General features: G+C 43.4%; 1 protein-coding gene across 2 annotated transcripts in view; it reads right to left on the reverse strand.

Moving 5' to 3' along the window:
* Nucleotides 1-15,587, reverse strand: part of BLTP3A (bridge-like lipid transfer protein family member 3A) — a 57,063-nt gene that overhangs the window by 8,915 nt on the left and 32,561 nt on the right. Inside the window, exons 9-15 of one of the 2 annotated variants that reach the window (XM_060021979.1) lie at nucleotides 10,002-10,088; nucleotides 9,369-9,485; nucleotides 8,765-8,904; nucleotides 8,217-8,358; nucleotides 7,775-7,968; nucleotides 6,110-7,566; nucleotides 1,257-1,453 (exon numbers count right to left, since the gene is read on the reverse strand). In XM_060021979.1, the coding sequence (XP_059877962.1) occupies nucleotides 1,257-1,453; nucleotides 6,110-7,566; nucleotides 7,775-7,968; nucleotides 8,217-8,358; nucleotides 8,765-8,904; nucleotides 9,369-9,485; nucleotides 10,002-10,088 (2,334 nt within the window). Of the gene's footprint in view, nucleotides 1-1,256; nucleotides 1,454-6,109; nucleotides 7,567-7,774; nucleotides 7,969-8,216; nucleotides 8,359-8,764; nucleotides 8,905-9,314; nucleotides 9,486-10,001; nucleotides 10,089-15,587 lie in introns of both variants that reach the window. The other variant, XM_060021978.1, reaches the window with a different exon arrangement.

Below are 15,587 nucleotides of genomic sequence, written 5' to 3' on the forward strand. Positions count from 1 at the left end.
GAGGTACCCAGATGGTCAAATTCATAGAGACAGAGAGTAGAATGGTTGCCAGGGGCTGGTGGAAGAGGGAATGAGGAGTTATTGTTTAATGGGTATAGAGTTTTGCAAGATGAAAGAGCTCTGGAGATGGATAGTGGTGACAGTTGTGCAATGATTTGAAGGTAATTAATGCTACTAAATTATAGTTTAAAATAGTTAAGATGGTAAATTTTATGTTATGTGTATTTTACCATAATTTTAAAAATATTTTAATATTTAAAAAATTTGTATTTTCTAGAGATGCAAAATGAAAATATTTATGGATAAAATGATATGTTTCGGATTTGCTCCAAAATAATATGGGAGGAAGGGAAGTGGGCAGAAGAATATATAAAACAAGAATGGCCATGAGTTCTTAATATCTGAAGCTAGGTAATGGGTATATGAAGGTTCGCTATTTGAATCTTTTTTTTTTTTTTGAGGTACACGGGCCTCTCACTGTTGTGGCCTCTCTCGTTGCAGAGCACGGGCTCCAGACGCGCAGGCTCAGCGGCCATGGCTCAAGGGCCCAGCCGCTCCGCGGCATGTGGGATCTTCCCGGACCGGGGCACGAACCCGTGTCCCCTGCTTCGGCAGGCGGACTCTCAACCACTGCGCCACCAGGAAAGCCCTGATTCTGTCTATTTTTAAATATTTGGATTTTCCCATAAGAAATTAATAATAATAACAAAACAAACATGGATATATACCATCCAGCTTAAGAAACAGTACATTCTCTTTTTATTTTCATTTAGATACTCTTAAGGTGCGATTTTAAAAGTTTTCATTTCAATAAGCTGAAAGAACTAGTGTTAACTCCTAGTGGTGATTAATCTAATGCCTAAAGGTTACTTGTTTTATCATAGACAAAAAGCTCCTAGTTATTTTCCAACAATAAAATACATAGTTTAGGCAAAAAGCAGACAACAAACACACACACCATTGATACGGCCACAGAATTAGTCTTACCGCCACAGCTACATGGCTGTAAGACTAGCGCTCTCTTCTTTGAGTGTTGTTCTGTGATAAATGTCAAGTACTAATCAATAACCTAGAAGATGTGGGGATAAAGTCAGAGCCACAAATCCACTAAAATTTCTCTTCTTTTGGTTTTCTGATTAAGAAAATGTCTACATTATCAAATCTCAGCTCCTTTTGCATCCTGCTGGTCTGAATACAGGCATCAGAAAGAACACTCTTGGGGCTCTACAACTCTGCCCGGCTCTGCTTCCACTTACCAGACTCCAAGAGCATCACAAAGCTCTCACTGCCATCACTGTCCACTGAAATCCGGTCTTCAGGGCCACTGTTATCCAATGAGACACCATCAAATGACTGCTGAGATACTGTCCTCTTCATGGAGAAAAATCGGAGTCGGGCAGCTCCTCCACCTACAGGGGCTGCCACCCCCTCATCTATCTTGGCCATGGGCTCCCTGTTTAAAAAACAAAAACAAAACCCACAAATGTGGCTTAGGAGGTATGTTGTTCCATTCCCTTGCAATACCCATCCTTTTCAGCCCAGAGCGTTATTGTATACATAAACTTTGATGTCAATTATTACCCGCTACAAGACCACTTTTCAACTGCTGGCCTTTCTGAATCCCCATATTCCAGCATTTCAAACTGCATAGGCAGTTCTCCCATATCAAATGTCAAGGTTATTCAGGTCATCCCATGTACAGAAGAGACCAACTACCTACAGCCCTGGTGCTTGTGAATGGTACCTGAAACCCATGTTCATTCCTCAAGTACTTACTGAATAACCTCTGCATACAAGGCACCGGGCAGTGGTGGGGAGTGATGAATAAGACATCCCCTGTCCTCAAAGAATGTACATTCTATCAGGAGAGAGGAGACTTATACACAAATAACCTTATATGGTAGTAAGTCACACACACCGTAAGAGGGACAGGGATACAAGCCAAAGGCTAGGCAATACCAAAGAGGGGAAAGGATGAAGAGAACAGCTCTGTGGAAAGAGATTATGTTTGAGGTGGTCCTTGAAGGACTGTGAAAGAGATGATGAAGAGGGCCTTCCATGGGGAAGAAACAGCATGAGCAAAGGCATGGAGCCAGAAAACGAAATGTACCTTTGGAGACTAGTAAAGAGCTCAGCTCAGCTGGAGCGTAAGTTTTGTCGGGGGAGAGCAATAGAAGATAAAGTTAGAAAGGTTTCTTTAAAGAAACCTTTAAAGACCTTATGTGCCCACCTCTGATTTTATTTATAGGTGAAGAAACTGACTCAGTCCCAGTTAAAGGTAGAATTAAGAAGAACCCAAGTCTCCTAACTTCTTGCTAAGTGCTTTTTTCACTTTACCACATGAGTGGCAGCCAGATTATAGAAAACCCTGGACAAAAGATAACGCATGAAAGTGCTCTGAAAACTGTGAAGTGCAGGAGGCATACAGGAAATCTCTGTACTGTCTACTCAATATTGCTGTGAAGCTAAAACTGCTCTAGAAAATAGTCTATTTTAAAAAACTGTAAAGTGCCATATGGATATATCGTAATAACTGATTACACCACACTAAGAAGTTCAAACTCAATTCAGGGAGAATAAAGAAAAAGCCAGAAGGCTTTAGAAAAGGGAAATAACAAGATCATACCTGTGGTTTAAGAAGTTTGACCTGGGACTTCCCTGGTGGCGCAGTGGTCGAGAATCTGCCTGCAAATGCAGGGGACATGGATTCGAGCCCCGATCTGGGAAGATCCCACATGCCGCGGAGCAACTAAGCTCGTGTCCCACAACTACTGAGCCTGCGCTCTAGAGCCCGCGAACCACAACTACTGAGCCTGCGTGCCACAACTACTGAAGCCCGCACGCCTAGAGCCTGAGCTCTGCAACAAGAGAAGCCACCGCAACGAGAAGCCCACGCACTACAACGAAGAGTAGCCCCCGCTCACCACAACTAGAGAAAGCCCGCACGCAGCAACAAAGACCCAATGCAGTCAAAAATAAATAAACAAATTAATTAATTAATTAATTTTAAAAAAAAGAAGTTTGACCTGCCTCTTCCAAATATGCTAGCGAGGGAAAGATATTCAATGAGGAAATCAACTAATAGTTCACTAAAATAGTCCACATGTGGGAGCAGACAGGAGAAACAGATGTGAGACTCCCTAGAGCTGTGCTCCCAGCGTCATCCTCAGACGAACATTATCATCTAAAGGGGAACTCATTAGAAATGCAGCTTCTCAGGCTCTGTCTCAGACCTACTGGACGAGGAACTCTGGGGACAGGGCTCAGCACTCTGTGTTTTAACAAGCCTCCAGATGATTCTGAAGCATGCTTAAGTTTAAAAGTATGGTCAGAACCTGACAAATGCCTGGAAGAGGCAGAGCTTGAATGAGCAAAGGAATGATGCCACCAAAAAAAGAAAGAAAAAGAGAACTGGCCGGGGGAGGGAGGGATAAGGAATTTATTCTTTTATATATGTGAGGTTCAAGGCACCCCTGGGAGATCAATGTGGAGCTATGGGCAGTAGATAGTTTTAAAGCAAGAGCAGGGGAGGGGAGGGAAGTTAGGACTGAAAATAAGGGCTCTCGCAGACGTGAGGAGATGGACAAAATAACTTAGAGCGAAAGTACAGCTGATCCTTGAACAACACGGGTTTGAACTGCACAGGTCCATTTATATGCAAATTTTTTTCAAGAGTAAATACTATAGTACTGCACAATCCACAGATGGTTGAATCTGTGGATGCGTTGGAACCACTTATATGCAGGAACCTCTTATAGGTAAGGCCAACTATAGGTTACATGCAGATTTTCAACTGCACAGAGATTCAGTGCTCCTAATCACCACATTGATCAAGGGTCAAATGTATTCAAAAATGCATTTGAGTGATATAAACCTTCTGAAAGTTTGGCAAATACATCAAGAACCTTAAAATGTTTGTAGTGTTTGACCCAATAATTCCACTTCTGGGTTTTATTCTAAAGGTTTAGATATGCATAAGGAGTAATGTTCACAAAAATAGGGACGTTTAACACAGCCTTGGTTTTACCTGAGAAAAAATTGGAAACAGACTAAATGATGCCCCCCAGAGAGTGGACTGGATGAATAACTTATGATACACCCATCTGCAAGAATATAATAGAGCAATTAAAAATTATATGTTCAAATACCTCATGAATGGGGAACTATTCACAATAAATCATAAAGAGAATAAAACTGGAAAATTTCTATATTATATAGAAATAATATAAATACACAAATATTATAAAATAATATTTGGGTATTTTATATGAGTAGGCACATGTAAGCATTCTCATGGATACACAAATATGTATAGAAAAATTGGAAGCAAACAGATGCAATGTAAATAATGGCTATCTCTGGATAGTGTCATTACAAGTGACTCTTAACATTTTCTTCTTATTCTTTTATTTTTCCACACTGTCAATGAAATGAACACAAATCATTTTTATAATTTAAAAAATAAAAAGTATGACAAAAGCGATCAGAATATGGACAGCCTAGTGCTGTGGAACAGTTCCATTTACAGGATAAAAGGAAGAAGAGAGCAGCCAAGGGAAAAGAAAAGACTCCTTCCAAGAAGTGCGAGGAACTGACCAGCAAGGCTGGTCCAGAATGAACTGACCAGCAAGGCTGACTGCACAGAGTCGTCCTGGAAAAAGATGACTGAGAAAAGGCCACTGGCCTGGGCAGTTAGGAAGTCACTGTTGGTGTTTCAAACAGAGTTTGTATCACACACCTTCCTTTTCTCCTTTTTACCTCTCCTCTTTTCCCATCTCCCTTACTTTTCTCTAATTAGAAAAGGCAGCACATTAGGTGATTGGGAGTCCAGGCTTTCAATCCTCACCCCACCACTCACAAGCTGTGTGATCTTGAGCAAGTTTCTTACCTCTCTGAGCCTCAGTTTTCTCACCTGTAAAATGTGGAGTGATATTAGGACCTGCCTTATAGGGTTCTTACAATAATTCAATGCATTAATATTGTTAATATTTAGGACAAGGCCTGACACATAGAAAGTACTCAATAAATGTTGCCTAGTATTATTACATAATTAATCCTTTAAGCTTTCCTCCTCTTTCCTCCTAGGCTATCTAGGCCTAGCAGGTACTAGTATACCCGCAGGCATTGCTTTGAGACACACTTAAGAAAATCCACTTAGACAAAAGTTCTAAAGCCACTGATCTTCAAACCATGGTCCCCAAACCACTAAGTGTCCCAGCAAAGATTTCCCATAGTTTTCATTATCTTTCCTAAAACCACAGGCACCCATGGAAAAATCTATACCTTCCCACTCTTCTGACTGTGCATTTCTGTGTTTTCTGCTTACTCCCCACTGTAGCCCCGGCATCTAACACAGAGCCTGGCACACAGTAAGGGCTCAAAAAATACTTGTTGAACGGATGAGTGAAATTCTTCCTTCTCTATTACTCTGACAGATATTGATAAGGTGTACCAGAAAGAGCAAGTTCAAAGCCCCAGCTTTTCTAGTTATAAGATACAGGATCCATGGGCTCATCCTCTCTGAAGCTTCCATTTCCTCAGTTATAAACTGGGGATACAAACATCTGCAGCGACCTCCCCGAGCTGCTGTGGGGATTACATCAAATAAAATACTATATGAGAGCCCACTGAAAAGAATAAAATATCATACAGATGCCAGGTATTATTATTCTGATACAGCATAGCTGTATCAATAACAGTGAATCAGTGAAAGAGGAGATAGCTTGATGCTAAGAAGCAATAAATGTTGACTTGAAAACTGCCCAAGACCAGGCTAAGATATATGGAGGCATGAGAAAATCCATGGGATTTTGTTATTTTATTGCAATTTCTGGTTCTTCCCCTATCACAGAATTAGGTGTAGTCCCGAAAGTAAAGTCCCTCTGACTGGTATGCCTATATCCTCTAAGTAGCCTGAAAGTTCTTCCGCTGCTCAACAGGCAGCTCTGAAAACTAAAGGCTTTGCCACATTAACTAGGCCATTCCATGTACGCTTCTGGACCACGCGGTGCTTCCCAATCTACAAGTGCACATGGCAGGAGGCCTGAGCCCAATGGCCAGAGCTAGGAGGGAGAGAGGAGGTGAATGAAGGAGGCAGAGAACCACTCACTTGGCTGGGGGCAGAGACAGCATCTTGTGCATGGTGGAGGTCATTCGGTCTCTGCCCAGACTGAAGGCATCCTTAGTCAGAGACATAGCTTCCTTGGTGAGGTCCATGGTGGCATGTAGAGCCTCCTTTGTGGCATCCTTGGTCATGTGAATAGCACTTGATAATTCTCCCTCAATGTTCTTCAAGGGGATGAGCTCGCCCTGTCCATTCACAGCAGTATCCTTGCCCCCTGGGGGCTTCAACTCAGCTGGTGAGCTAGGTGCCTGGGCGCTGCTCAGTCCCTTGTCCTGTAAGGAATCAACTGCCTCATGGCCCTTCCCTGCCTCCTGCTGTGCAAGAGAATCTGAGTCCTGCACTTCTCCATTGCTATGGAGAGGCAGTGGCCTATCCTGGGATGCATCCAGATTTTCAACGTCAGTGTCCTCCAGAACCTTCCTGGGGCTTGCTGGGCCCTGTTCTGAGGAGGCATCAGACTTCAGCTCCCTATCCTCTGAAGGAGACAGCTCTGAATCTACAAGGCTCGTAGTATCTGAACCCTCAGAGTCAGCTTCGACAGCGCCAGGGACAGGATGCATGAGCAGAGCCACCTCAGCACTGGGGAAGAGGACGCCAATGCAAGCTGTCTGGTCCTGCAGAGGAGACCCAGTCATGGCCTCGGTATCCTTAGTAAGCTGCTCCTGAAGACCCTGGAGCACCTCCTTCAGGCGGAGGAGAGCCAAGTACTGGTAGTGGTCAAGCCTCACTCGGACATGCTCAGGCGAGTGTATGAGCACATGTACATCTGCCGCGTCCTCCAGCTCTGTCAGAGGCCCTTTGTTATCCACACTACTGCTGCCTTCTTTCAGAATTTCCATGACTTCTGTAAGGCCTGATAGGCTTTTCAAATCATGCTCAGTCTTTGACCTCTGATGGGACACAGTGTCAGGGGCAAGGGCCTCAGAATGGACAGGACTGCCAAAGCTGGCGGATGCTTTCAGCCTCCCTTCTGTGGCCATAAGGAGCTTTCGTGCCTGGGCTTGCTGCCAGCGGAGGGGTAGGCAGGCCCAAATCGACAAGGGGAAGGGGGCCACAAAATTCAAGGAATGGCCTTTGAAGTTCTCTGTTCCCTCAAAGTCCAAGGAGATCTGGGTGAAGTGGATGGACCAGAGATCCTGGGAAGCCTTAAGCCTCTGGGGAGGGAGGGCACTAGATTGAGGGAATCGGGAATCCACCTGGAAGGCGTGATGCAAAAACAGCATGTGCAGAAGGCTAAAGCCGCCTGGCACCTTGGGAAACTGAACATAATTGGAATGAAAGAACTCAGCAGCAGCAAAACCCCGGAAGAGACTCTGAAGGTCTGGACAGCTACAATGTGGGGCGTGACGTGTATTGGTGGCAGTCACGCCTGACGCAGAGAAGACAAGGGCCTGGGGACGGTGCAGCCCAGCCCGCTCTCTCTTCTCCAGCGGGAAGCTCACCTTCAGAGAGAAAATGAAACCCAATTCAGAATGGCCAGCTGAGCAACTCTGCAACCCACCATTAATACGCACGTGAAAGACCATTTGGGCTGTAAAACTGCTTTCCTTACTTCTATCAAATGGACAGAGCAGAACCTTGGATTATAGCCATGGTAGAAGTGCAGCTGTGGCTGCCAACAGGGAACAAAAATCCCACTCTCTACCCTACCTTCAACCAGAAGGCATCCAGTCGGATGTCCAAGTGTTCATCTTTCTGGCTTGAATCTTCCAGTTTGTAGATAGCTTTGAACTGCTCCAAGCTGCGGTATAAATCCAGGCAGAAGAGGTTTCCCCAGAGCAAGCTGACAGGATCCATAGTAAATGTCAGACCATTTAACTGAATGTAAAGATTGGGACAGGGAACTGGAAAGCAGAGAAAAAAAGAAACCATGAATGAAGTAGCAGCTCGACTCTCACTTATCAGCTAATATTCATTTTATTATCAAAGGTATATATTTACACAGGGAAGAGTTTTCAACAAAGGTGTGCTAAACTAACTCAAACACTTAAAACTCCAAATGACAAACAGAATATAAGCAGAGAGCCCCCGAGGCGGACAAATGCGAAGAGCAAGAGCAAGACAGTAAGGACTGACCAGAGCAGATGCTTACCTGGCAGCTCCTGATTATCGGGGAAGTAATACTCTGTGAACTCAATATGAATGGCAGAGACCTGAGTGGGGAGGTTGTGAAGTTTCCGACTGCAGGAAAGGAGTGCCGATGGCTTCTTACTTGGCTGTCCAGCTGTAGAAACCTATGCAATCACGAGTTGCTGTTAGCATCTATACAGCACCCAGAATAGAATTTCCTCAATTTCCTCTGAGATAGGAGGATAAAGCCTCTACAACTCTTCCAAAGTCTGTCACAGGGAGCAGAGTGCTCTTCACGCAGATTCCAGGCATTCTCACACCTGACTAACACTATCTACGAGTTCGTTTTTTCAGTGAAAGGTTTGTAGTGGAGTATTCAGAGGAAAGTGGGGAATCCCAAGTCCTGATCTCAGCAGTCACACTCAGAAAGAAACAGACCAAAGTGTCAAATCCACCTGGAAGGGAGGGAAGCAGCCTCCGAATTCTACAACCTTGATCACACTTGTTGCATTCCAAATGAACTGCTCCACCCCTTTCCAGCCCTGTTTCCCTGTGTCATGGGCTCCTTACCTGGTGGACGTCCAAGTCATCCACCCGTATTACCAAGCAGCTAGAGCGTAGGCGATTCCATGCTGGAGGCCGAAAGACAGCCTGTCGGCCCTGAGAGGGGCTTCTCTCAAGGGGGTTCTTTTGAGGACTGGAGAGAGAATCTAAATAAAAATAAGGAGGTGGGAAAAAGAATCAGATACACTCAACTATCATCATTAATAGAATTCGGAAAGTAAAAACCCTAAGATCATTAATGCTATATGTAGGAAAGAGTTTAACACTGGCAAGCTCCAGGACGGAACTCAAAAACTATTCTCTCCTTCAGACCAAGGCAACGGCCTATTAAATAGAGAAGCTAACAACCTCTCTTCCACACTGCAGCTATCCCTGGAGACAAACAGGACTCCGTAAAGAAAAAAGTCACAGATGTCTCTCCGTGGGATAAAGTTGGAATAATCAGCTGGGAGTAAGTTGGGATAATTAGCCAGTCCAGTGCTTTATTGCCACTGATACTCAAAGGTAAATGTCAAGAGGCAAAGCAACAGGAGTCCTCCAGCTCCTCATAACCCACCTGCTTTCCTCCGGAAGGGAGAGTCTACCCCCAGGTGCCAGGGTGGTTTCAGACCTGTCTCCTCGTGCCACTTCTCCATTTTACTCTGAAATTCCATCACCAGCTTCTGGGCCCACTGGCCTCGGGTCTCCATGGCCTCACAGTGACGTACCCAATGTTTGCAGCTATCGCCTGTGCGATAAAGCAAAAAGATTTTAGTCTAAGATCATGACCCAATGTTACAAATTTTCTTTTCCATTGGTATAGTTTTCCATAATTCAGAATCTGATCCCTCACCGCCAATCCAAAATTCTCTGGGATAAGTAAAAATTATCTAGTGAGAGCACTCAAGTTCTTCTGGATTCTATATGTGATTTTTCCCTAGGGTTCCCTAAAGGCCAGCTGCTGACTTTTGCCATCTTTGACCATGGACCACTGGAGAGGCTCTAAAACTAGTGCAAGTAAGGGGTAGAGCACAGAATCAAAAGCAACATCTCAGACACTGCCTCCCCTCCTACTGCTTCGCATCAACAGTGGACCCTGCAAGTTTCCAGAAGATGTCCTCTTGAAAAGGACTATTGCCAACACCTCTCTGAGCATGTGCTGCAATCCCTGGCACCCTTCTGCTGGGCAGTCAGGGATGAACCCAGGCATATGGCCTCAATACCTAGGCCACGCTAAAACTGCACCCATTCAGAATTCTCCTACCTGCCCAGTGGAAGGGGTAATAGTCAAATGCCATCTTGCGAAAGGTAAGCTGCATTGCACCACCCATGAGTCTGTTTGCAGAGACACCTACAAAGAAAAATAAAGGTGAACAGCAGCAGAAGAAACAGAGGCCTAAACACCACTTGAAGCACTTAAAAGTCCTCCTAAGGGTCAGCTCCAAAGCCTGGCTGATACATAAGTGTAGCCGAAAGGCCATGATGTCAGGTGATTTGCAAGGCTGAGGCCCTCCTCTTTTGAATTGCAATGGACATGCTCTAAAAGATTTTTTTTTTTAAAGCATATTCCACTGTCTCTGTAAATGGCTGTCAGATTTCTGGAAAGACAAAAGAAACTGCAAAACTCAGGATTCTGGAATTCCAGTCCTAGGTCTCCCACAGGCACACTTGACAACCTTGATTGGTTCCCCCAAACCTGGCAATACTAGTATTGCTGCCCCGCAGCACAACACCTGGAGAGGCATAAGCCAAACTCCCCAAAAAGCAGGACCCATATTACTTCCTTTCATATCTTAGCTAAAGCTGTGATATATAAGACTGTCATTACACACTGTACATATGAAGTACCATGGAACACTAAAAACACTGCACTAACAAGGACATTATAAACATACAGAATAGTGTAGATAAACTGAATTTTTTTGCAATAAGTCAAATATTCTATTGTTTATCTTGAATTTACATTTAATTCTTACTAAATGAATGAACTTTCCATGTTTCTGTCTTATCTCTCCAACTAGACTCTAAGAACTGTAAGAACAAGGACTATTTCTTCTACATATGTGTGTTGTCTAACCTACCCTGTTCTGCACTTCCCTCCTATCCCTTCCATCCTATTTCCAGGTGAAGGGAAATACCATGGGACCTTCTAGCTGTAAGCTGGTACATCTACAACCAGGAGGGTCATTTCCATCCACTCTAGATATCACCACACCAAGGTTCTGGACTAATCACCATCCTATTAGGAGATACACCTACACCTGTGTTCCTGTTGTTCAACCTTTTTGTCATAATTACCACCTCATAGGAGCCTGTTTAGCTATTTTTTTCCTAATTGTCCCTTCTCCATGAAATTTAATACCACAGATATACTGTATACCTTATGTACTATATGTCTACCTGTGCTTTATACATAAAAAGAATAAGAATAAAGCTTATTCCTTTTATTCAATGTCAGGTTAAGAAAGACTAAATAATTCTTTTAAGTTAAAAGTTAAGGGACTTCCCTGGTGGCACAGTAATTAAGAATCCACCTGCCAATGCAGGGGACATGGGTTCGAGCCCTGGTCCGGGAAGATCCCACATGCCATGTGGCAACTAAGCCTGTGCGCCACAACTACTGAGCTTGCACTCTAGAGCCCACACACCACAACTACTGAAGCCCGCATACCCTAGAGCCCAGGCGTCACAACTACTGAGCCCATGCGCCACAACTACTGAAGCCCGTGCAGTCTAGGGCCCATGTGCCGCAACTACTGAGCCCGCGTGTTGCAACTACTGAAGCTCGCACGCCTAAAGCCCATGCTCCACAACGAGAAGCCACTGCAATGAGAAGCCCAAGCACCGCAATGAAGAGTAGCCCCCCGCTTGCTGCAGCTAGAGAAAGACCACCACATAGCAACGAAGACCGAAAGCAGCCAAAAAATTTTTTTAAAAGGTTAAAAAATAAAGTGTGAAAAGTTAAATTTAAAATTTTAAAGCTATTAATATTTAACTTAAGTTTATAACTATATCTGCTGAGTAACTTTTATATATATATTATTTATTTATTTATTTTTGGCTGCATTGGGTCTTTGTTGCTGTGCTCAGGCTTTCTTTAATTGCGGCGAGTGGGGGCTACTCTTCAATGTGGTGTGTGGGCTTCTTATTGCGGTGGCTTCTCTTGGTGCAGAGCACGGGCTCTAGGCGAATGAGCTTCAGTAGTTCTGGCACGCAGGCTTCAGTAGTTGTGGCTCACAGGCTCTAGAGCGCAGGCTCAGTAGTTGTGGAGCACGGGTTTAGTTGCTCCGCAGCATGGGGGATCTTCCTGGACCAGGGCTTGAACCCATGTCCCCTGCATTGGCAGGCGGATTCTTAACCACTGCACCACCAAGGAAGCCCTGTTGAGTAACTTTTAATGTAATTTATTTCTTATATAAATTATAATGTATAGAATCACATATGTAATTTAGTAATTTATATAAATACATAATAGTGACATAATCCAATTTTAATTATTCAAAATTATTTTTGATAAAATAAAGTTTTTAAATTAATTTCTTAAAATTATTATTTTGTTAGCTTTTAACTTTTGCTTAACATGAGAAAATAACTTTAGCTTAACTAGGTGCTAGATATTCAGATAGTGTCAATATTTTTCCTTTTCAACATTTAATTAAATTATTGATTTGTTGAACAATTTGTAGAATTAAATAATAAAATATAAACTATTTTTATTTAATTCTCAAAGTTCAAATCACAAAAGTACTAAGGATTAAATATAAACAACACTGATGAGGCAGCCAATGACAGCTGCTAGCTATGTACAGGCCACCTCTCACCATCTGACTTTGAGATCAAGCAATAGATAAAGTCCTCTAATCACAGCCATCTGTTTGCCATAGTTTATAGCCCTGATCTTCCATGAACTCAACATCAGTGTTGCTCATATGATACCCAAGAAAACTCAATAAGAGAAATTAAATACTAAGAAATAAAATTCTGTCAATAAGGTTAAGCACTGTTATATCTAAGTTTTTTTTTCACCCCCACCCCTCACCAAAGAACCAATTTTCAACGTCCAGAATAGGCAAACATCAAGACAGAAAGATCAGTGGTTGCTTAGAGCTGCAAAATGGGGACTGTCATCTAATGGGTACAGAGTTTCTTTTACGGATGACAGAAAGTTTCTAAAATTAGATTGTAGTAATGATCACATAACCCTATGACTATACTTTAAAACACTGAGGTGTAGGGGCTTCCCTGGTGGCGCAGTGGTTGAGAGTCCGCCTGCCGATGCAGGGGACACGGGTTTGTGCCCCGGTCCGGGAGGATCCCACATGCCGCGGAGCGGCTGGGCCTGTGAGCCATGGCCGCTGAGCCTGTGCGTCCGGAGCCTGTGCTCCGCAACGGGAGAGGCCACAGCAGTGAGAAGCCCGCGTACCGCAAAAAAAACCCCAAAAAAACACTGAGTTGTATATTCTAAATGGGTAAATTGTACGGTATATGAATGATATCTCAATAAATATGTATCTGTTTAAAATAAAAGAGTGGATTTTTACCTGCTGTGGGGAGATATCATCCCAGTTGAACGTGCATGACCTAGGCTACTGGAGGGAGAGGGTTTCACAGCCATGCTCCCTCTATTGGATTTATTTGGAACTAAAAGAACAATAAACTACACGACTGAACATATTAAAATAAGGTTTAGAATAGAAATCAAATATAATTACCCATTATCAACATATTTAATTATAAACACATAATCATATATGACACATAAATGGTAAATAGTGTACATAAATGACTAAAATTCTCCAGTGAGATGGTGGGAGAGGATAGCCCAGCCTGAAGAGAGATGAAGAAAGCTTTGGCTCACAGCCCTTATCCTGAGAGAGATAACTAAAAAGAGGCAGATGACCCTCTTTTCCCCATCAACCACCCTCCTCCTCCCAGAAGCCTGAAGGGTGAGCTGCTCCAGTTTGATTTTAAGAGACAGTGCTGCCCCACTGCAAGCCAAGCCGTCCCCAGTTACCCACCAAGTTTTCAATAACTTCACCTCCAATACCAAGGCTATAGTGTCCCTTAATGAAAAAGCAGACAGATGTAGCCTTCAAGGAGTCCCTAGAGCAGCATTATCTAAAAGAACTTTCTGTGATGATGGACATCTTCTATGGTCCATAGATTATAAGGAGTACTTGAAATGTTGTTGGTATAAATGAGGAACTGGATTTTTAATTTTATTTAATTTTGATTTTAATTTAAATAGTCACATGTGGCTACTGGCTACCATTTGGACAGAGAGTTCTAGAGCAATGCTATCCAATAGAAATGTAACATAAGCCATATAAGTAATTTAAAATTTTCTAGTAGCTACATTAAAAAAGTTTTTTTAAAAAAGTGAATTTAATTTTAATATTACACATTATTTAAACCAATATACTCCAAATACTATCATTTCAACATGTAATCAATATGAAAATAATTATTAAGGTATTCTACACTCGTTTTTTGTACTGTATCTTCGAAATCCCAGGTGTATGTTACACTTGCACTCCATCTCAATTTGGATCAGCCAATATTTCAAGTGCCCAACAGTCATATGTGGCTAGTGGCTGCCATATTGGACAGGACAACTCCAGAGAATCTTAGCACCCTTTCCATAACACCTAGTTCTCCCTTCCCCTTTCTTCCCAAATCCATGGAGAAGAATCAAACTCACAAGAACTCTTTGTGTTCCTTGCCCCTTCACAGAGTCATCTGCCACACCTGGGTATGGTTGGCTGGGATTTATCCCTCTACCTAAAAATATCTTATCCAGTGCTTCCCTGGTGGCGCAGTGGTTAAGAATCTGCCTGCCAATGCAAGGGACACGGGTTTGAGCCCTGGTCTGGGAAGATCCCACATGCCGCGGAGCAACTAAGCCTGTGAGCCGCAACTACTGAGCCTGCGTGTCTAGAGCCTGTGCTCCACAACAAGAGAAGCCACGACAATGAGCAGCCTGCGCACCGTGATGAAGAGTAGCCCCCGCTCGCCGCAACTAGAGAAAGCCTGCGCACAGAAACGAAGACCCAACACAGCCATAAATAAATAAATAAATTTATTTTAAAATAAATAAATAAAATAAAAATATCTCATCCAAAACTTCCCTAAAATCCACCAAGTGGATTCACTTAGCTTAATAAATACATGCGGGCTTCAGGGAAGGCTAGTCATTCACCTCTGATTGCAGGACCCTGTTAAATGAAGAGGACAGTGCTATACGCCCTTATCAAGCAAAAGGACGAAACTCTCAATAATGTATTTTTGTTTGTTTTTTGGGTTTTTTTTTGCGGTACGCGGGCCTCTCACTGTTGTGGCCTCTCCCATCTGAGAGTACGGGCTCTGGACACACAGGCTCAGCGGCCATGGCTCACGGGCCCAGCCGCCCTGCGGCATGTGGGATCTTCCCGGACCGGGGCACGAACCCGTGTCCCCTGCATCGGCAGGCGGACTCTCAACCACTGCGCCACCAGGGAAGCCCTCAATAATGTATTTTTAATAAAGATTTCTGAAAGGATTAAAAACAACAAAACAGGGACTTCTCTGGTGGCGCAGTGGTTAAGACTCCCCGCTCCCAATGCAGGGGGCCCGGGTTCATTCCCTGGTCAGGGAACTAGATCCCACATGCATGCCACAACTAAGAGTTTGCATGCTGCAACTGAAAAAGATCCCGCGCGCCACAACGAAGATCCTGCATGCCGCAACTAAGACCCAGTGCAACCAAATAAATAAATAAATATTTTTAAAAACAAAACAAAACTGCAAGGTCTTTATAGTAACACTTGGAAGAAACAACCAAACAAAACAATAATTGTTTTAGCAAAGAACT

This window comes from Delphinus delphis, chromosome 10 (genome assembly GCF_949987515.2).
Source record: "Delphinus delphis chromosome 10, mDelDel1.2, whole genome shotgun sequence".
NCBI lineage: Eukaryota > Metazoa > Chordata > Mammalia > Artiodactyla > Delphinidae > Delphinus > Delphinus delphis.